Here is a 20,306-nt window from a genome sequence, read left to right on the forward strand (position 1 = left end):
ATTCTTGCCTGGAAAATTCCATGAACAGAGGAGCCTGGTGGGCTACAGTCCATGGGGTTGTGAAGAGCTGGAAAGGACTGAGTGACCAACACTTTCACTTTCTGAGCCTTGGGAGGGTGAGGTGGCCCTAATTCCTGAGTAGCTCCAGGCTCAAGGCTGTTTTTGCCTCATTTCTGTGTGTACCACTGTTGTCCAAGGAACACGCGGATGGAGTCTCCTCTGAGGCCATACAGAGTGGGGGCATTCCAGGGGAATGGGGAGAAAGTGCCCTTTGCCCTGAGGTGAATGGATGTTGTGACATCTCACAGGCCTAGTCTGTGAGTCGTTACCAGAGTTTAGCTAATTCTGCTTAAGCTGTGGTGAGCACTTGGCCTGTATCACCTCATTCAGTCCTAACCTCCATCCTGCATGATGTGTATTATTCCTGAGGCCGAAGGGTGCGAAGATGCTGCCCTAGAACTGAGAGGAGATGCAGCACAGAGGCCAAGCGTGCCTGTGTTGGAATCCCAACTCCACCACTTAACTAGTCGTGGTACCTCAGGCAAGTTCTGTGCAGTCTCTCTGTCTATAAAATGGGGCTAATTGGTAGCGTGTCCTGAAGATTAAACCAGTTAATGGTTGTCAAGCACCTTGGAGGCTATCAGACATGTAGGAAGTACAGCATAAAAAACTACTGCCCGATTGTCATTTGCTTCCATGCAAGCCTTGAAGAGCCTGACTCCACTGCCTGGCTCTCCCATAATTGTCTGCACCTCCTGAAACACAGCAGGGCCTGCTCCAGGCTGAGGCTGGGGCTGAAGCCTGGAAGCAGAGCAGAGAAATGCGTAGGAGGTCTGGGTTGCAGCTGCACACACGACACACTAACTTTATTCACATTGATACAAAAGTAGATTTTTCCAGAAATGTTCTCTTGTGCCAGGGGGAGTGAGTTGAGTGGCACGTGGCGGAAGGGTGAGGGGAGGGGGCAGGAGGGGCAAGGGCCACAGTGTGGGTCATGGAGGCAGGACAGCGGGCAGCAGGGGCTAGGGGAGCAGAACGATCTGGGCATGGTGGCCCCTCTGCCCCATTCTAGCCACACTGGAGGGCGGAGGGCGTCCACACAGACATATTGGGAACATCCAGAGTGGCGGGAAATGGGGGTCAGGGAACTTGGACAGGAGGAGATTGTGGGTAGAATTTGGTGCCCATGACTTTCCTCTCCTTCTGACTGGCTGCCAGCTCCCCCAGGGGACACCGGGGGTTCCTGTATGCCCCATCTTGCTTCCCCTTCCTTACACGCTCCTCTTGGAAGGGCTGGACATACCCAGGAGGGGCCGAGGTGGCGGGTGTGGCGGTGAGAGCGAGTGCACAGATAGATGCTCACACAGGCAAGGAGGGAGTGGAGGCTGGGCTGCCCACTGAGGGGCCCCAGGGGTCTCACTGGGGCAAGGCCTTGAGGATGGCATTTACCTCCTCCGCCACAGCTGTCAGGGCAAACTCAAACTGGTCCTGGGGAAGGGTAGAGGGAGGAGGGTTATGGGGAGGCTCGGCTTCTGCTCCTGCCCTGGGATGGGGGCGCAGCTTTGGGGCGGTTACTTGGGGGAGAAGGAGGGAGCCCTCCTGGGGGAGATTTGGAGGCAGGCAGGAGAGGCAGGCCACTGCCACTTTCCCTGGGGAAAGGTCATGGCTAGGGTGGGTGTAGAGAGAAACAGTCACCTTAGAGCGAACAAGGCCAGGCCGCTGGTCACGGACATGCTCCAGGGTGGCAGCAATGTCGATCTCCTTCACTCCTGGTGGGAGGGGTGTGGGGACACACAGATGCTCAGAGGGTGTCCAGAGGAGGGAGGACCCAGAAAGCCTAGGGCATCTTGGGATGGGAGGCTCAGAGGACTACCTGGGGGTGTGGCAACCTGCCCTCCACGAACTCCTGTGACCCCAGGGGTTGGGGAGACTCTAATCTGGGGCTGGGCTGGGGACGTGGTGGGGCGGGGCCTCACCTTTCGCCATGCGGTTCAGTACCATGTCGATGAGGATGTAGGTGCCTGTCCTCCCTGCACCATCACTGCAGGAGGAGATGGTGACAGGCTGAGCTGGGGACCCAGCGGGAAGGGGGAGGGGAGGGGACATGGAGGCCTGGGGTGGAGACGGTGGTGGAGCCGTTAGGGTTAGCTGCGGCATTGGAGGGCACGAGTAAGCCGAGGATTAGGGATGGGGTCACAGCTCCTGGGTCCTGAGAATTGGGCCTTGAGTGGGGAACCTGTGACTCATGGGGTGTCTCTTGGGAAGTGAGCCAACTGAAAAGGAGAGCCCTGGCTCCACCCTGAGGTGGAGGCAGTGAGAGGGAATGGGAATAGCCATTTCCAGCCACTGGGCAGGCTTTCCTTCAGCCAACGTCTTATGTAAATGGCAAGATGGTAAATATTTTCAACTTTGTGGGCCACATATAGCCTCTGTCGTGTGTTCTTTTTTTTCCTTCAACTATTTAAAAATGGGGACATCATTCTTAGCTCATGGGCCATTAAGAAAATAGATGGTATGCTGAATTTGGCCTATGGGCTGTTGTTTGCTGGTATCAAGGGGACAGGCAAACAGCGTGCTTGGGAGATGCACACGGAGAGCAGGACTGGAGGGGGGTGGGAACCAGGAATGTGCCCCCTTCAGGGCCCTCTGGCTTGGGCCTGGCCTGTCCGCCCACCCCCCACCCCCCTCCAGTCCCGTACGCACCTGCAGTGCACAATGATGGGGCAGGAGCGGCCCCGGTAGCACTTGTTCACCTTCCTGCAACAAGAAATGGGCATGAGGCCAGGGGGCACCAGCAGAGGCAAAGGGGGGCTGAGACACACACCCGTGGGCCTGTCTTCCTTTTCTCCCCACCTGCCCAGGGCCGAGGAGGGAAGAGGGCTGGATGGAGGAGTCGTGGCTGGAGGCTAAGAACCAGAGATGGTGTTGGGGGGCACTGGACTTGCCTTGTCACTATGGGCCTAGGCTATGCACCTGGAACAACTGATAAATCAGTTGCTCTGATTTATCAGATAAAACCTGATAAATCAGATCAACCGATAAAAACCTTTGAAGCCTCAGTTTTCTTACATGTAAAAGGGGTATGATAGTAATAGTAACCTCCTTCTTAGGGTTCTTATTACATGGATTATGAGATAATCCATATAAAGGACTAAGTGCTAAATCGGGCACACAGTAGGTGCTCATTACATGATGGCACTATTAAAGATAAAGTGTCATAATATTAACAGTCTCCCCTGCCTGAAGTTCAGGGAGGATAGGTGTTCAGGTGACTTCAAGAGTGTCAGAGCACACTATTGCTCTGCCCCTGGGTGTTCCCCTCCCCACCCAGGCTCCTTGTGGTCCTCACCAGCAGTGAGGTCTGGTTGTAGCCCTGGGTGCAGAGTTCCTCTGGCAAGGGGATGACAACCCCTCAGCTCTGAATATGCTGCCGCCCACTGTCTCCCTGGATAAGTCTTACCCCAGCACAGGTGCTCTGTGATTGGGTCATATTCAGACTGTGGTTCCACCTGGACCTCAGACTCTGCTTCTTGGGCCACAGCTCAGCAAGGAGCAGGTGGGTTCTCCCTCTCTCGTGGCCCAGTCTAACCTGCCCTTGTTCCTTATGACATTCCTGATTTGAGAGTCACTTGCAGACTCCTGATACTCCCAAAGGACAAGGGTGAGGGAGAACCTTTTGAGGGGTTATTAGAGCATTGCAGAGGAGCTTGGAACTTAGTGGTCTCCCAGTCTGGTACCCCCAGACTTGCTGGGGCCAGGTGACTTGAATGGTTTTCTAGGAGTCCACATGATTCCTTAGCGTATCGGCTGGTAGATCAGGACTGGGGCTGAACAGAAGTTGTCACGGTGGTTCCCAATCAGTTAATAATAATGACAACAAATAGCACTTAGAATTAACAGAGGCTTTGCTATGTGCTGGGGCTTCCCTGATAGCTCAGCTGGTAAAGAATCCACCTGCAATGCAGGAGACCCCAGTTCAATTCCTGGGTCAGGAAAATCCACTGGAGAAGGGATAGGCTACCTACTCCAGTATTTTTGGGCTTCCCTGATGGCTCAGTAAAGAATCCACCTGCAATGCAAGAGACCTGGATTCTATTCCTGAGTTGTGAAGATCCCTTGGAGAAGGGAAAGGCTACCCACTCCAGTATTCTGGCCTGGAGAATCCCATGGACTGTATAGTCCAGGGGGTCACAAAGAGTCGGACACGACTGAGCGACTTTTACTTTTGCTATGTACCTGGCACTTAAAGTAGATTTTATAGATGTCATGCTATTGACTTTTGTAACAATCCCTTAAGGTATGGGTCATCAATCTCATTTCACAGGTAAGAAAACAGATGGAGATCAAGAAACTTGATCAGAGTCATTTTCTAAGACTTCAAAATTTATTTTGCCTTCCCTCTGATGGACCTTCACCAAAACATTTATTAAAGCAGCAATTAATTTGTTCTGGGTTTCTAAGCCAATTGAGTTTACATAATTCCAGCCTGAAGCAAAGAAACATAACCTTTTCGCTTACCTGTACAGTCTTAAAATAAATCCATGCACTCATTTTATAAAGATTTTTAAATATGGAAAACAAAAATTACCCCTGATACCCTTCAAGAAGCCTGTACCTCAGGTTGCATGGACCCCAGTTAGAAACCATTGTCCTCAGGCTCAGAAACTACCCCCAGGTTCCCACCCCAGTTCTGTTCCTCTGCTTTCTGCCCAGCACCTAGAGACCTCAGAGAGGCCTGGCAAGGGGCAGAGAAGCAGGAGGAAGCTGCAGTGTGGATGAGGTCCCTGCCATGGCAGCAGGCTTCTCAGCCACCTATCTGTGGAGGGCAGGCAGGGCCCTCTGGAGGCCTGGACACGGTTTTAGCATCTGAAGAGGGCAAGTCCCCCTGTTGGTTTCCTGTCCCAGCCCCCACCTGGTTCCATGAGTCCCCAAGAGTCCAAAGATCCGCCCCCCCCACTCCCTTTGATAGTATTTGTCCTTTCCCTGAATCTCCCCAGCCCCCAGCTCTCCCAGCGCCCTTCAGGGTGGTCCCTGGGCCACATGTCCTCATGTCCCATCCATGCAGCGGCCACACCTGCCAGTGATCACTTTTGTGACTATGCAACTGGAGTGAGAATACTAGCTGCAGATCACAAAAATGACGCTGGCAGCCGTGAGAGAGAGAGAAGAGGGAGGAGCAGAGAGGGGAGACAGACAGAGCAACGGAGAGGCAGACATGTAGAGAAAGAGAGGAGGGGGGAGACAGAGACAAAGAGAGGCAGAGTAAATAGGCAGAGATGGGAGGGAGGTGGAGGAAACAGCTGAGAGATGGAACAGGGAGAGGTGCAGAGCGGGGAAATGTGGATGGAGTGGGGGAGTGAGACAGACTGAGAGACAGAACGATGGAGAGAGAGCTGAGGGGGAGAGGGAGGGTGGGGGAGAGAAAAGTGGGAAGGAAGGGAGGGAAAGAGGGAAAGAAATAAAAACAGAAGCAAAGAGATACAGAGGGTAAAGAAGGGGGAAGGCAGGGGGGAGTGAGAGAAAGCAGGGGGACAGCAGACATAGAGACTGGACACCAGGAAACACAGGACAGGAGGAAATAGCAAGGATCAAGGAGAAGGAGACAGGGAGGGAGGGGGCTAGAAACAAGATGAGCCTTTCAGGGTATAGGGGGGCGGAGGGAGAAGGTTATGGAGAAAGAGTGGGAGATAGAAAAAGAGGGCAAGAGAGAGGGAAGAGGCAGCCAGCCAGCAGAGAGAGCAAGCAGTCAGGAGCTGGACCACAGCAGTGGACGGATGGGCACAGCGAGACAGAGCGTCAGTCCTGGTTTGGGGGGTGGTGTCCGGAAAGGGACGCCAGGAGGTCAGAGTCAGTCCTGGTTTGGGGGTGTCTAGAAGGGGACACCAGCAGACCAGAAGCTGAGGCTCCAGGTCGGGCGAGAGAGCCTACCTCTCCTGACCTGGGGCCCCAGGAGAAGCTGATAGGCTGCGGGGAGGCGCCAGAGCCCGGCTCCCGGCCCCCTTGCTCCTGGGCTGCTCTCTCCCGGGCTTCTGGGAGCCTTCCTCGGGCCGCCCCACCGCCCAGGGGTGCCGGCTCACCTGCGGAAGTCCAGGAGGGGCCGGGTGGAGGCCGGGGTGCCCTCTGCCGGCCAGCTGAGGAAGTGGAACTGCGTGAGCGTGCGCGTCTCCTGGGTCTGCACGTTCTTCAGGTAGAAGCTCCGCACCAGGAAGTCCTCGCACCAGATGTGCTCTGACACCAGGTTCACCTGCGAGGGTGGGCGCGCAGGCCTGAGCGCGGCAGGGCCTCTCCAAATCCTCCCGGCCTCCCAGGCCAGTTAGGAAGCTCACTCAGCTGTCCCCAAGAACCCTAGCCATCTGTGTCTAGAACTTATGGATTGCTCAGGACAACTGGAGGCTTTTCCACCTAGACACAACTAGTCTTTTTGGCCGCACAGCGGGACCATAGCTCCCCGACTAGGGATCGAACCCGTGCCCCCTGCAGTGGCAGCTCGGATTCTTAACCATTGGACCCTCCGGGAAGTCCTGTGTGCTTCCTGAAATCAGTGTCTCATTCCTGTTTTGTGCAAAGACTAGCACAGTGTCTGTGTTACACACCATAAACTTTGATAAAATTCTGTATTTTCATTTGATTTTTTTCTTTAACCCCAAGCAGGACCAATTTTTAAAGCTTAAAAAGAGAAAGTATTGTGTGCTCATCTAATGCTGAAAATTTGTTATCCAGAGCTCACTTAGAGATAAGAAGCTTCTGTTGTGCAAATAATATCTCTTGTTTTATTGGGGAGAGGGGTCACTTCCTATTGGTCAGGAATGTTTCTTCTTCCTCTACTTTGTCTCTGCCCAGACCCCCCCAGTGTTTTTCTATTTTTCATCAGCAACATGTGTGATTGGCAGTATTTCTTTCTTTGCTTTGGCCTCCAAGAAACTCAGATCTAAACTAGACTCAATAAAAGTAGGACTAAGTCTTAGTCTTCAAGTATACTTATCTTCCCTGTCTCAAAACTGTACTCCTGGCTTTTAGCTTCTTACCTTAGTTTCAGTGGTTTTATAGTTTTATATTTGTACCTTTCATCATAGGTCCCTACAAGTGCTTTTCAGCCCTAGACTAGACACACATATACACACACGTATATGCGTATATGTATGTATGTGAATGCTTTCCTGGTGGCTCAGACGGTAAAGAATCCACCTGCAATGCAGGAGACCTGGGTTCAATTCTTGGGTTCGGAAGATGCCCTGGAGAAGGGCATGGCAGCCCACTCCAGTATTCTTGCCTGGAGAATCCCCACGGATAGAGGAGCCTTGCGGGCTACAGTCCATGGGGTCTCAAAGAGTTGGACACGACTGAGTGAGTAAGCACAGCACAGCATGTGTGAATGTGTGTAATACATGGATGTTTATATACATATACAGTTGCACATGTATGAAGGGTGCACCGCCCACTTTCCCCACCCCCATTTTCTCCTGGCCGTGGGGTTCTGCTGACCTCATAGACGTGGTAGAGGGAGGAACCCTCGTCCGGCCAGTAGCGATCACACTGCTTGACACCGTCCTCCACCAGCGGGGTCAGCATGACGATGACAGTGCAGCCACTCTCCCACACCATCTAGGGACAGATGATGTCTAGCACCTGGGTCAGCTCCATTCTAACCTCCCTGGGACCTGGTTGGCCCTGGCTGCCCACAAGGGACCCCGGTCCCTGGAGACACCCTCCCTCCAAAAGCCCACCTGCCAGAAGTCTGCAATGGTATGCGACAGCGGGCCCTGTGTGGCTATGTAGGCTGGCATCCGAGGGTCGTGCTCAATCTGGGGGCAGGGAAAATACATCATGAACCAGAATAGGAAACGCCATTATGGAGAGGTCTGGTCAAAGGGAGCAGGCCAGGGTCTGGGGGAGCCTCGGAACTCCTGTTTCCATGCCAGATATCAGGCCCACAATTCCAGGGCCTTGGGGAGCAGGAAATGGAGTCTATAGGGGCAGGATGAATATGGGGGAGGATATGGGAGCCACTCACAATGGGGCTGGCGTTGATGTAATCGCTCCGAGAAGGGCTGCTCTCCACCTTCAGCTTGATGCGAGCATGGTCATCTGCACAGACCCCACACCCCACCCCAGAAACCCCTCCGGTCACTGGGGTCCTGGTACCTCTGCCACTCAGCCTCAGCCAGGAGCCCAGCCCCTACCCCAAGCCCTCCGGACTCCCAGCAGACAGAAGGCTGGGCCAACAGGACTCACTCACAGGGTAGGAAGTCAGGGTGGCGGTTCTTTTTGATGTTGCCCTCACCCTGGGCGGTGGCACAGGTGTTGGGCTCCGCCTGGTAGGCACACAGGGCCTGCCACTCCTTGGCCAGGCGGTCCCTGTTCCGAAGGTGGTCCTCCATGTAGGCCTGCAGGGACACCACAGCCTGGCGCCGGCCCCCACTGCCAGCCCTGCCCCTCCCACCACCCGGTCCCCTCCCTGCCTCTGGGCCCATGCCCCATCCTGACCAGAATCATGTGTCCCGTGGAGATGTCCATGTTGGCTTGGGCGGGCTCCTCACACCAGGACGGGGTGCTGCTGTGGGAGCTGGGGCTGGCCTGGGCAGCATCGCTGAACTGGGAGGACACGCTGCTCACCCGAGAAGGTTCGGGTGGACCCTCCGCCCGGTTGAACAGGGACTTTGTAGCCATATGCTGGCGGCATAGATCCTGCAGAAGAAGGACAGGGCAGGATCCATGTTCTCCTGAAGCCTTTTCAACAGAGTCCTGGACTCAGTTCAACAGAGTCCTTAGGATGGTCCTGGATTGCTTTTGAATGAAACCTGTCTCCTCTGGGGTGGGGTCTTCTGCCTCATCCTTTCCAGGGCTGTTCTGCTTGGGTGTGGCCCATGACAACCTCAGATATTACAGAGCAGAATCCAGAACCCCCTGAATGGTGGTACTGGGGAGAACTTCAGGAACCACCTGTTCTCAATTCCCATCCATTCAAAATGCCCCCACGACACCCCCTTGCTGGGGCTTCTCCAGCCCCTGCCTGGATATCCAACTCCCTGCCCTCATCTTACATGAGACCCAGACTCCTGAGCCCCTTCCATTCCTTTTCATCAACAAGCTTCTGGGGCTGCACACCTGGTACTCAAAGGTCGTGTCACCATGGGCCCCCTCGGGTCCCAGGGCTGCCAGGCGCTCCTTGTCCCGCTGCCGTGCATGCTGCCGCACACACAGAGCCACTGCCAGGGCCACGAGCAGCCCAGCCACGCCTGCCAGGGCCACCAGAGTAAGGAGCACGGACCGCATGGGAGAAGTGCTGTGGGCTGGTCGGGGAAGGATGGCGGCTGCCTCCTCCCTCTGTGGGAACAAGGTTAGAATCAAGGTGGGCAGTGGTGGTGGGGGGAGACTTAGGAGCTGCTCCTCACTCCTGTCCCACACCCCACTCCCTGCTAGGATATCTCCTGGGGAAAAGCTGAGAGGCAGGGACATGGTGGTACAGGCAGAGGGACTCATGTAGACCCAAGATCCCTTTCTCAATCCCCATGGGACCAACTCAACCACATTGTACTGCCAGAGACTTAGTGGGTGACTCTCCCTAGGAGTTTTTGCATTAAAAAATGGATGTAGAGAAGTATAGAGACCCAGGAAGTCAAATAGTAGAACATGAGGCATCAGTGTTGGATGCATAATAGAAGCATATTTTGAGGTCAAAGTCCTTTCTGTGTAGTGTTTTCCCTTGGAATCTGAGACTTTGCTCTAGCAGATCTATGGATGGCTGGGCCATCTCAGGTAGTTCTTCCAGGTGACCTGGCTGCCTATAGAAGGCTGATCCTGCAGGGAGCTGGAGCCACTGGGGCCATCTGCTGGTTGGAAAGAAAACTGTATGGAGGAGGGCTGCTTCAGCAAAGGTGGTGTATTTCAGCTCCTGTTCTGCCAAGACTGCCTTCATTTCTGGTGGGCAGCATCAGCCAGCAGGGACTTTGACTGATTCTTCAGTTATCTCATACCTGTCCCACTCCTGTCTGCAAGATCTGGAGCCCTGTCTGTGCTTCCAGTTCAGACTTCACCAACCCTGCAGGGAGGATGGAGGTCAGATCCTCTCCAGCCCCTATATGGTCTCCACCCCATGCCATGCAATGCCCTGTGGCAGGCCGGGCCCGGGTCTGGGAATATTCCTGGATCTGGGAATATTTCAAGGAGAGCATCAGCCACCGGTCTGGGTCTATACAACTAGGGCTGGGGTGAAGAAGTAATTACCGGCTTGCTGGGTCACATCGGCCAAAGACAGGTTCTGTTCATTGTGCCGGATGCGGAAGGTAAGGGCTGGTCCCACGACACTGCCGAATAGGAGGTATATTACTGCCTCACCCATCACAGATCCCAGATTCAAAATGAGAGATCCGCTCTGGTCCTCTCCCTATTAGAGGATGGGGCTGAAACCCATGCCATACGAGGGTGTTTCAGGAGGGAAGATACTGGACAGGCCAGCAGCAGGGCAAAGTGTGGCTGTACCTTCAATGAAGCTGGAAACATCTGTGACCTGACCTCGGCCCCTTACCTGGAGTTTGTCTTCCCCTCCTCCCCTGAGCCCCCTAGGCCCCACCCCCTTCAAGCTACCAGCCAGATAGAGCCCCACCTGATGTTGATGAAGCTGCCCGAGGACATGTGCACGTGCTCAGCCAGGATCTCCAGCAGCCTCACTCCCGCAGCCAGACTCAAGGGCCTGGAGTTGCAGAGCCGGTAGAGGAAGGAAAGTGGGGACCCTCTTGGCCACTTTCTTGAAACACCCTCCAAGGGTGCCAAGACATCCAGGGGTGCAGAGCAGTCCCCCCACCCCCATCTACTTCACATCTGCGCTTCTGCTCTCTACCTCCCAAGGCAGGCCAGCCCAACCCCCAAGGGAACAAGAGGCTGCCCCGCGTGGGAGCCCTTACTTCTGGTCGGTGACAATGTAGCCGTATTCCTCTGCTGATGGCCGAGTGGAGGGCTGCCCCGCCATGGTGGGCTGGCTCTGGCCCAGCGGGCTTTTCTTCTCTACCAGGACCGGCGTGGCGGGGGGGCCAGCAGCTTTTGGGGTCTCAGAGGATCCAGTGCTCAGCTCCTTCTGGGCTTTATTGGAGGTGGAACTGCCCGTGGGGGATCCAGGCAGGGAGGGCATTGGGGGTGGAGGCTCTGCTGGGTCTTCGCCCTGAACCTGCTCCTCCATTGTCTGTTTAGAAGATAGGTTAGAGGTAAGGTCTCTAACAGTGAAGGGGTTAAGGAAAGGGGGTCTACAATCTGGACCCTGAGTTCCCATAGGGGTGCTTATGACTCGTTTCTCTTTTTATCCCCAGACCCAGGTCAGCATTGGGTACTGAGAGAGCATCCAGGAAAGTGAGCCAAGTGAATGAATGAATGAATGAATAAAGGGCTGAATGAATGATTATTCATGATAAGTAATAATCGACAGGATGGAGCTGGAGTGGGGAGAAATTCCAGAGTGAGGAAAGCTGGAGTTAGGGGAGAAGATGAACAGGCAGGCAGTGCTTTTTCAACTTTTGTTTAGCCACACAATCTTAGAAATCCAACGTGTGAAACGGACAGAGCCTCAAGCTGTAGGGCAGTCAGGAGCCTGCCTGCTCCCTTCCCTCCCTTTGCCTAAGGATCTCATTTCAAGAGCATGGTCTGACACGACCGTAGTGAAAAAAAAGCAGTGAATCAAGAATTCTTGCTTCTGGTCCCACCTCTGCCTTCAGCCTGAGGTGAGACTTTAAACAATGACTTGCAGCCTCCGGGCCTCTGTTGAAGGGTCAGAGAATACAGATTCTGGGTCCTGAGCCTGAGATTTAGATTTCAGCTAAGGGCGTTTGCTGCCTTATGGGTCAGGGAGGTGTTGCAAACTCACTTTCTTGATGTCAGCTCCAACGTTTACAGCTCCTCCTGTAGAGACAGGAAAAACAAAACTCTGGGCAAAGGGCCAAGGCCAAGGTCCACACAACGCAGGTAGGAGAAAGGGCTGGTAGCTCTGAGTCTGTGGCATCTGCTATGGGCTCTCCTGGCAGTCAGTAACCAAGGCTGTTGTTGAGTTCATCCTAAGCATGGCCTCATGCCTCTGAGTGTGTTAGTCCCTCAGTCATGTCTGACTCTTTGTGACTGCAGGGACTGTAGCCTACCAGGCTCCGCTGTCCATGGGATTCGCCAAGCAAGAATACTGGACTGGATTTCCATGCTCTTCTCCAGGGTATCTTCCTGACTCAGGGATTGAACCCACTTTTTTTGTTTCTCCTGCATTGGCAGGTGGATTCCTTACCACTGTACCACCTGGGAAGCCCCATGCTTCTGGGCTTCTGCATCATGGGCTCAGTTACTTCAGTTGTATTCGCCTCTTTGTGACCCCATGAACTGTATCCCGCCAGGCTCCACGGGATTCTGGAGCGGGATGCTGTGCCCTCCTCTAGGAGATCTTCCCAACCCAGAGATCAAACCCACGTCTCTTATGTCTCCTGCATTGGTAGGCAGGTTCTTTACCACGAGCGCCACCTGGGGAAGTCCCTTCTGCTTCATGCATGCACGCTCAGTCACTTCGGTCGTATCTGATTCTTTGTGACCCCACGGACCGTAGCCCACCAGGCTCCTCCACCCGTGGGATTTTCCAGGCAAGAACACTGGAGTGGGGTTGCCATTTCCTTCTCCAGGGGATCTTCCTGATCCAGGGATGGAACCCAGGTCTCCCACATTGCAGGCAGACTCTTTACCTTCTAAGCAACCATTGCTTGATCAACTCCTCCCTATTTTTGGCCACATCCCTCAAAGCTATTCTTTGCACAGTCCTCTCTTACCTGTCAATTAGTGGCTTCTTGACAATGACCTTAGGTCCTCAGCATCTTCTGCCTAGCCTTCCCGGTGCCTCCAGATCCCCAGCTCACACCCTCATTGGCTTCTTTCCCCATTACTTCCATCTCCCAGTCCTTTCCTGCTCTAACTCCTCAGCTCACCACCTCACCCCTTGCTTCCTGACCATGGCTGTCAATGACTCCGTGTCTCAAACCAACTCCCTCCCCTGAGCTTGGCTCTTCCCCTCTAGACTGTTTCTTGTGGCCTTGAGAAGTGGGGCAAGAGGCCTCTGTGGGGTTGGCAGTCTCTCTGCCCCGACACTCACCCGGGTTTAGTCCAGCACCCTTGGGCAGCAGCTGCAGCAGGGTCGAGAGGGTAGAGAGCTGCTCCGGGGTCAGCTGACGCAGCTCCACACCATAGCCCGCCAGCACAGCGGCCACTCTCTGCAGAGTCACATCTGCTGGGAGCCAGACACGGAGCTCAGGACTGGTGCCGGGATGAACTTACAGGATGAATTTGCAGGTGGGCAGGGACCCCCACATTTAGGAACTTCTCAGACACCAGGACACGGATGCCCTCCCCTTCCCATCTTTGTCCACACTTTGGGGGAAAGCCCTTCGGGTGTCAAGACCAAACTTCAGGCCCAGTAGGGACTCCTCAATTCCCTAGCTGGAGAAGGCATATCAGCTCCACCCACTACTGTATCCTCAATGCCTACTTATGCCTGGCAGAGAGCAGGCAGTCAGTAGGCATTAGTTGAGTGTACAGATGACTTTAAGGACAAATTAACAAGTGCATGCATAGTCAGGACAGAACCCCCGGCTCTGCCCCCCCAGAAAGCAGCCCCATAGGCATGGAGTGGATGCTGAGGCCACGGTTACCTGGCTGCTCTGCTGGGGCAGGAGGTGTCTCCTCACGACCCTCTAGTCCTTCCTCCTCATAGCCCTCCGAGGAGTCCCCTGCCCGGCTGCTGCCCCCTGGCTCTGGCAGCCTTGGTGCCCTGGCCCTGCTGGGCACTTGTGACTCCTGGGCCAGGTAGAACAGCTCTGACTCCTGGAAAAGCTGAGCAGGTGGAGGCCCTGGAGGGTCCCCATAGGAGTGGCCAGGATGAGCCCCAAACATGCCCTTGGAGCCAGCTCGGCTGAGGAAGGCAGGGGCTTCAGCCTTGGGCAGGGGGTCAACACTGACCATTCCTGGGGAGCTCTCTGAGCCCCGGGAGCCATCGCGGGAGCCAAACTGTGGGAAACCAGAGATTGGGATAAGAGCAGATGTCAGCATGGGGATTAGGGTTGGGAGGGGGCCAGTGTCTAGAGCTCACCTGATGGAACAGGTAGGGCTGCAGCAGGGCAGGTTCATAACTCAGGGCAGGATGCGGGGGCTGTGGGGGCAGCAGCAGGTGCTCCAAGAGAGGGGGCAGCAGCTCAGCCTGCAAAGGGGACAGGGGGGAGCCTGCCCCAGCTCCGCCCCCACCTACTGAAGGTCGAGGAAGCCGATGCTGTGGAGCTGGGGCGGAGCCAGTGGGGATGCCCTGTAAAAGCAGCTCCCCAGCGGGACCAGGTCTCCTGGGCACCAAGCCAGATCTGAGGAGGAAAGCAAAGTGTGTGTGTGTGTGGGGGTGGGTGGGTGTGTGTGTGCGTGTGTGTGTGCGCACGCATGTTGGTTGTGTGGGGCAACAGTGTACAGAATCTATGAGGCAGAGATGCTGGGGGCCAGGCAGGCTTAGCCTAAAGTAAACCTGATCTCTCAAGAGATGAGGTAGCCTCAGGAGAGGAGAGAGTAGCGTGGAGAAGGGCCAGAGGTCTACGCCTGGGTAAAGGTCATCACCTCCTTGGTAAGCATGCCTGGGTCCCTGAAACACAGCAGCAGAGCTGATGAAGCATGAAGCTAAGGACAGAAAAGGGGAGAGTGGGGAGCAGAGGAAGGGAGCTGGGAACTGCTCTAGATGAACTGTGGCTGCAGCTTGCCCCTGTGTGCATGTCGCCAAGTACACATCCAAACATTCAATGCCATGTCCTGCCTTACCCAACTCTGCCTTCTTCACCTGGTATCATCCTCTGAGCCCCAAGCCCTCATTTATTTTCCTTTGCTTTACAGGGCCTGAATGATGCCTTCAGAGCCCCTAACCATAATAGGAAGATGGTACTTCTTACCATGTAGTAATAAAAATGAACATTAAACAGCCTCAGTCTGACAAAATTCTAATCTGTTCCATGATGACTGCTTTGATGCTCCTTTTAAAATACCAAATGTCCAAATGTTTCAAAGTAGTCTTTAACATTGTGAATCAACTATGGTATGATAAAAATTTTAAGAAAAGACTTTATCCGGCGAAAAAAAAAAAAAAAAATCCCCCAGTTTTGAATGCCCTTGTTTTGCTAGATTCCCAGGGATGAGCTCAGCTCATGTTGGGCATGTGGGAATATCAATTGACCACGCCAGAGCCTTTTTCACCCATGCCCTAACCTGCTGGTCTCTGTACATACTTTCCTCTCTCCATCAGGAGGACCACAGATGCACCAGCCTTGCAATGCTAGAGCTGATGACAAATGATGCCTACCTGTCCCTTGGATGAGGCTCTGGGGGGCGAAGCCTGGGGATACGCTCCATCTCCTGGGAGATCACATACTGGGTGAGGTCATCATGCCAGGACAGTCCTTCCAGGGAGAGAAAAGAGTGAGATGGAGATTGTCCCTCAGGCTTGGGACAGTCTGAGGGCTCAGTAACAGGGGCCAGCACAGATCAAAACTGCACGCTCTACGCTGCAGTGTACTGAACTGGGAAGAGCCCAGGAGCAGTGGAGGGGGTCCAGAGACCTGGTGGGTGATCTGAGTTGTCCTTTCCGCCTCCCCCCACCCCTCCCCCAGGTGCAAATCTGGAAATGAGACTGCTTCCGGTGAGACTGGGTTTAAATCCTCTGCCACTTACTAACTGTATGTCCTTAGCTGAACCTCTGTGAGCCTTAGTGCTCTCATCTGGAAAATGGGGCTTTATACCTCCTAAAATTGTTGTGATAATTAAAACACAATATAAAATGGTTAGAATAGTACCTGACATATTATGAGTATTCAATAAATGCTATTATTATTACTATCATCAATATTATTATTCACCTTATTTTTATTGATCCTGAACCTTAGTTTTCTTTATTTTGGTGGTGGTGGTGGTTTAAGTGGGAATAACATATACTTTATGGGTCTGTTCAGTTCAGTTCAGTAGTAAAGATTAAATGCAATCAGGGACTTGAAAATGCTTGGAAACCTCCAAAGCATTTATACACCTGTTTTAAGCCTTCATTATCATCATCTTATCCTGAAGGCAGATCTGTTTGACCATTTCCCTCAATGAACTCTGCTTGCAGGAAAAGTCAGTCATCTATTCTAAAAGGATAACCTCCTACTCTCCAGTCCCACCTACTCCCATTCCTTTTTGCTTGCTTCTGGATTAATACTCATACTGCTTTTAACTCATATCATGGGATCTATACCTGCCTTTTTGCCTATTAACATTAGATGAACTGTGTTTCTATAAAAGGTCAATCCTCCACTTGGGCACTAGATTTCATCCCCTGCTAACCTACTCAAGAACATCTTCCCCACAATTCTCCTCTTTTTCCTATATCATTGTTTTCTCCTGTTGTCTACTGAATTATTCCCATTCATATACAAACACAATGCAATTTCTCCCATGTTATAATAAAAATACTGTTTGAACCCCACATTCCCTTCCAGCTGTCACCCCATTTATTTATAGCAAGACTCTTTGAAAGTGTTATCTCTGCTGGCTGTATCCACTTCCTTTCCTTCCATTCCCTCTTACCCACTCTATTCAGGATTTCCCCCCCCCCCCCAACTACTCTACTAAAACTATCATCAAGATCACCAGTGGCTTCTGCATATCTAAATCTAGGGTCAGTTCTCAGATCTCATCTTATTTAAGCTACCACTATCATTTGACACTGTTGATCACTCCTTCCCCCTTGATACACTCTCACTTAGCTTCTAGGACACCAAACACTCTTGTTTCTCCTTCTACCCCATTGGCTCTCCCTTCTCAGCCTCTCTTGTTGATTCCCCTCCTTCTCCTGGTCCTCTTAATAGAATTCTTTAGGGTTTTTCTTCATATTGACTCAATCCCTTGACTATTTCATCCATCTCATGGGTTTAATTACCATCTATACACCAAAGAATTCCAAATTTATATCTCTACTTCAGACTTCTCTCTCTCTTTCAAAACCCAATCTTATATACTCAACTTTCCATTCTAATTGAGTGGACATCTTAACTCAGTATAATCAAAACTGAGCCCCGCCCCTTCCCCAAGTTTATACTTCTGAATAGTTAATATTTTAATGTTTAGTGTTTCTGTTTGTACCATTGATTCCCTACATCCTATTCTCAGCACAGCAGCAAGAGTGATCCTTTTAAAGTAGAAGTGATATCAAGTACCCCTATGCTCAAACCTTGTGATGGTTTCCTCTTTTACTCAGAGTATAGTCAGAGTCCACACATTCTCCTATAAAATCTTAGAACATCATTACCTACCTGACTGCATCTTCTGCTCTGCCTCTCCATCACTCCTCTACAGCCTTCTGTAGAGGTGTTTTCCGTGGTGTTCCTCAAACTCATGCTTAGGGCTTTTGTTCTAGATCCTTGGCCAACCAAAATACTCTTTCCTAAGATAACCTTCTGGAAAACATCCCCACCTCCTTGATGTATTTATTCAAATTTCATAGCCTCACTAAGATCTATCTTGACCACTCATTTTAATAGTATGGCTTCCTACCTCACCATTTCTGATCCCTTTATCCTGCTGTAATTGTTTTTTTCCCCTTCTAACATACTAATATTTTCTAATTTATATAATGTAGCACCTCCCTTCATCTCCTGAATATAAACCCCAGTAGGCAGAGATCTTCATTTCACCCCTTGATAAATCCTAAACACCTAAAACTATGTTTGCCACATAGAAGTACCCAATAAATGAATGAATTTATTTGAATGAATGAATTGAATGAGTGGGGTGTTCTCCTGGCTGAGGACCCCAGGATTCACAGCTCTGGAATACTCAGTCAGTTCCAGAGAGTGGGCTGATCTCAAAGAGATGAATGCTGGCCTCTTCCAGTGGCTTCCTCCAGAAGCCTCCTCTGGATTCCTCCAGAGAGTCTAAGTGTGAACAGCATATCTCTAGGGTTCTACTCCCACTCCTGTCTCCAGTAAGGTCTGGGAAGTTGAGGCTCCACAGTGGGTGTGATAGGAATGTTCCATGAGAGAAAACCTGGAGTCAGATGGCCCCTCCCTTCCCCATTTCCTCTAACCAAGTTACAGCCTCTCTCCTCCAGTGCATCTAGACCTCACCTTGGGACATGAGCTGCCGGAGCACACCTTGTAAGCGTTGAAGAACTGGGGATGTGACTTGCAAAAGGGGCCGGGCTTGCCCCACTCCCACCTGGCACTGTCCAAACAAGCCATCTAAGAGCACAAAAGTGGTGTCAGCAGGGGGCTTGGACAAGAGGCCTTCCAAAGTCCAGGTTGCAAATAGACAGCTCTGTCTCTATCTCCTCTCTTGGCTTCAGAGGGCTTTGCTCCTCCAGGTCATCCCCCCTTCTCTCCAAGTGCAATTCCCCTTCTGACTTCCAGGCCCCCCCCCCCACACACACACATTACTGTCTCATTGTGTACCCTCCCCCCACCCCCCAACCGACTTGTAAGTCCTACTTTCGATTTCACTCACCCTGAATACAGACTTCAAGATGAGAGCAGAGTCTGCGGTCAAACAGACAGCCTGTAGAGAACAGGTGAGCAGAGAGGCTCAGATACCCCCATGCATACAGTGGTCAGATGGATGAACAGGCTAGGGAAGGGGGAAGCAGATGGGATCCAGTCTTTCATTCTAAGGAAGGCTTTAAGCTAGGAGGAGAGGAGGGAAGAGGCCTCCTCTTCTTAAGTGGGGGATCTGGCTTTGGATTTCAAAGATCTGCAAGTTTGGATTCTTTCCCTAAAAGCCTCAGTTTGTTTAACTAAGTAATGGGGAGAAGAAGCCCTTCAGGTGCGTGGGGATGGTTGATGGTGGAGAATCATAAACTTCTACTCTGATAGAATTACTGCGGGGTAGTTTATGTCCAAATTCAGAGGGAAAAGGGACTTTCCTTCCCATATCTCCAAAAGTATCTTATGCTGGCCTGGGACTCAGAAGAGATGGGAACCCTAGCACACTTTCGCTTCGCATGGGAAAGGGTGGGATGGCTCTAAGGCAGTGCTCCTCACACTGTCCCTCTAAGTCCGTGGCCCTAGCGCTGTTGGCGCTGTTCGCGGTGCTGAAGCTCTGAGCCCGGAGCCTCTGAGGGTTTGCCTGGAAGCAGTTATGGGGGAGGGAAGGGCGACCGGGTGAGGAGCCTTCAAAAGACCTGACCTCTCCGCCATTCCAGCCTTCCACCCTAACCAACCCGCAGCGCCACAGGAAGTACCTTGCCCTGGCCTCCAAGCCCGATGGGGACGTAGGGCGTCAGACTGCGAGCTTGCGCCCCTTCCCCCACGCGCCCCTGGCCCCTACCCTCCCCCTGCCCATGAGTCAGCGCTGACTGTCTCCGTCCGCTCAGATGTGAGTCAGCGCACCAGGCCTGGCTGTGGGGAGGGGGCGGGAGACGACCCCTCCCTCTTCACCTTCTTTGGCCCCCTTCCCCAGCCGTCTGCTTCTTATCGGAGATCAGATTACAGCGATCGGCCTCTCCACGCTAAGAGAGAAACCCTGGCCCTTCCCTTGGCCTGATCCTCTACGGAAATATGGGACCCCGGAGCTCGTGGGCCCGACTTCTACTGCATGGAAATCAGGGTTCTCTCTCCTTCCTTCCCCTCCTCCACCCCTCAGCGCCGCCACTTTTTGGCGCCTCGGGGACACTTCCTTCTCTTGTATCCCGTCTCTAGGTCCCTCTGTCCACACGCACCCTCATTCCTTCTCCCCAAACCCCAAACTTGCCCTGAGCCCTCTTCTCTTAGGTCCCGCCCCCGGGTTCCCAGCCCCACCTCCAGGCCTACGCCCCTTTCCTCGCAGACGCCCTCTCTTCTCTCTCCGCTCACCGGGCCTCCCCCTACCCCACTCCACACACACCTTCCAGCCGAGGTTCCGACCTTCGTGATACTTCCCATTCCCTCCCCTCCACACCCCCAGCACACCCCACCGAGTTCTGCTCTCGGCACCCGCCCCCACCCCCCATTTCCTCCTGACCGTGGGCACTAATGGCGTTGCAGCCTCCCGGGCGGCTGCCCAGCAACAGCAGACAGAGTAGCACCCGGAGACCCCCCGATCCCCCGGGACCCCCAGGCCGCCCCGGGAGCCGCATCCTTCCCGGCTCGGCTCTCCAGCCCGGCAGCCAGAGCCGCAGCGACGCCAGCCCGAGCCTGCCAGCGGGGCCGAGGCGGGGCCTGCCACTCCCCACCCACCGAGGCGGGGTCTACACGCCCCTCTCGCCGCAACTCTGCCAACCCCAGGCGGCTGGTGACGACATTCCCACCCCCGGCTCTGGCGTCGAT

General features: G+C 53.3%; 1 protein-coding gene across 2 annotated transcripts; it reads right to left on the reverse strand.

Annotated features, from left to right (window-relative positions):
• Positions 1–1,256: 1,256 nt before the first annotated feature.
• Positions 1,257–20,116, reverse strand: PTPRN (protein tyrosine phosphatase receptor type N). Of its 2 annotated transcripts, XM_055573539.1 has the most exons (23): positions 20,002–20,116; positions 18,511–18,561; positions 18,135–18,248; positions 15,338–15,434; positions 14,099–14,360; positions 13,662–14,016; positions 13,106–13,237; positions 11,852–11,886; positions 10,902–11,176; positions 10,604–10,690; positions 10,225–10,304; positions 9,975–10,039; positions 9,106–9,324; positions 8,485–8,685; positions 8,237–8,384; positions 8,012–8,085; positions 7,725–7,802; positions 7,483–7,602; positions 6,078–6,244; positions 2,704–2,757; positions 1,977–2,041; positions 1,696–1,769; positions 1,257–1,488 (listed from the first exon to the last, which is right to left on the reverse strand). In XM_055573539.1, the coding sequence occupies exons 1-23, from the start codon at positions 20,114–20,116 to the stop codon at positions 1,417–1,419; spliced, it is 2,940 nt and encodes a 979-aa protein (XP_055429514.1). In that variant the 3' UTR covers positions 1,257–1,416. The 2 variants fall into 2 exon arrangements, with proteins under 2 accessions (XP_055429514.1, XP_055429515.1); XM_055573540.1 differs by lacking the exon at positions 10,604–10,690.
• Between the last annotated feature and the right edge of the window lie 190 nt (positions 20,117–20,306).

Source organism: Bubalus kerabau, chromosome 3 (genome assembly GCF_029407905.1).
Source record: "Bubalus kerabau isolate K-KA32 ecotype Philippines breed swamp buffalo chromosome 3, PCC_UOA_SB_1v2, whole genome shotgun sequence".
In the NCBI taxonomy this organism is placed as follows: Eukaryota; Metazoa; Chordata; class Mammalia; order Artiodactyla; family Bovidae; genus Bubalus; species Bubalus kerabau.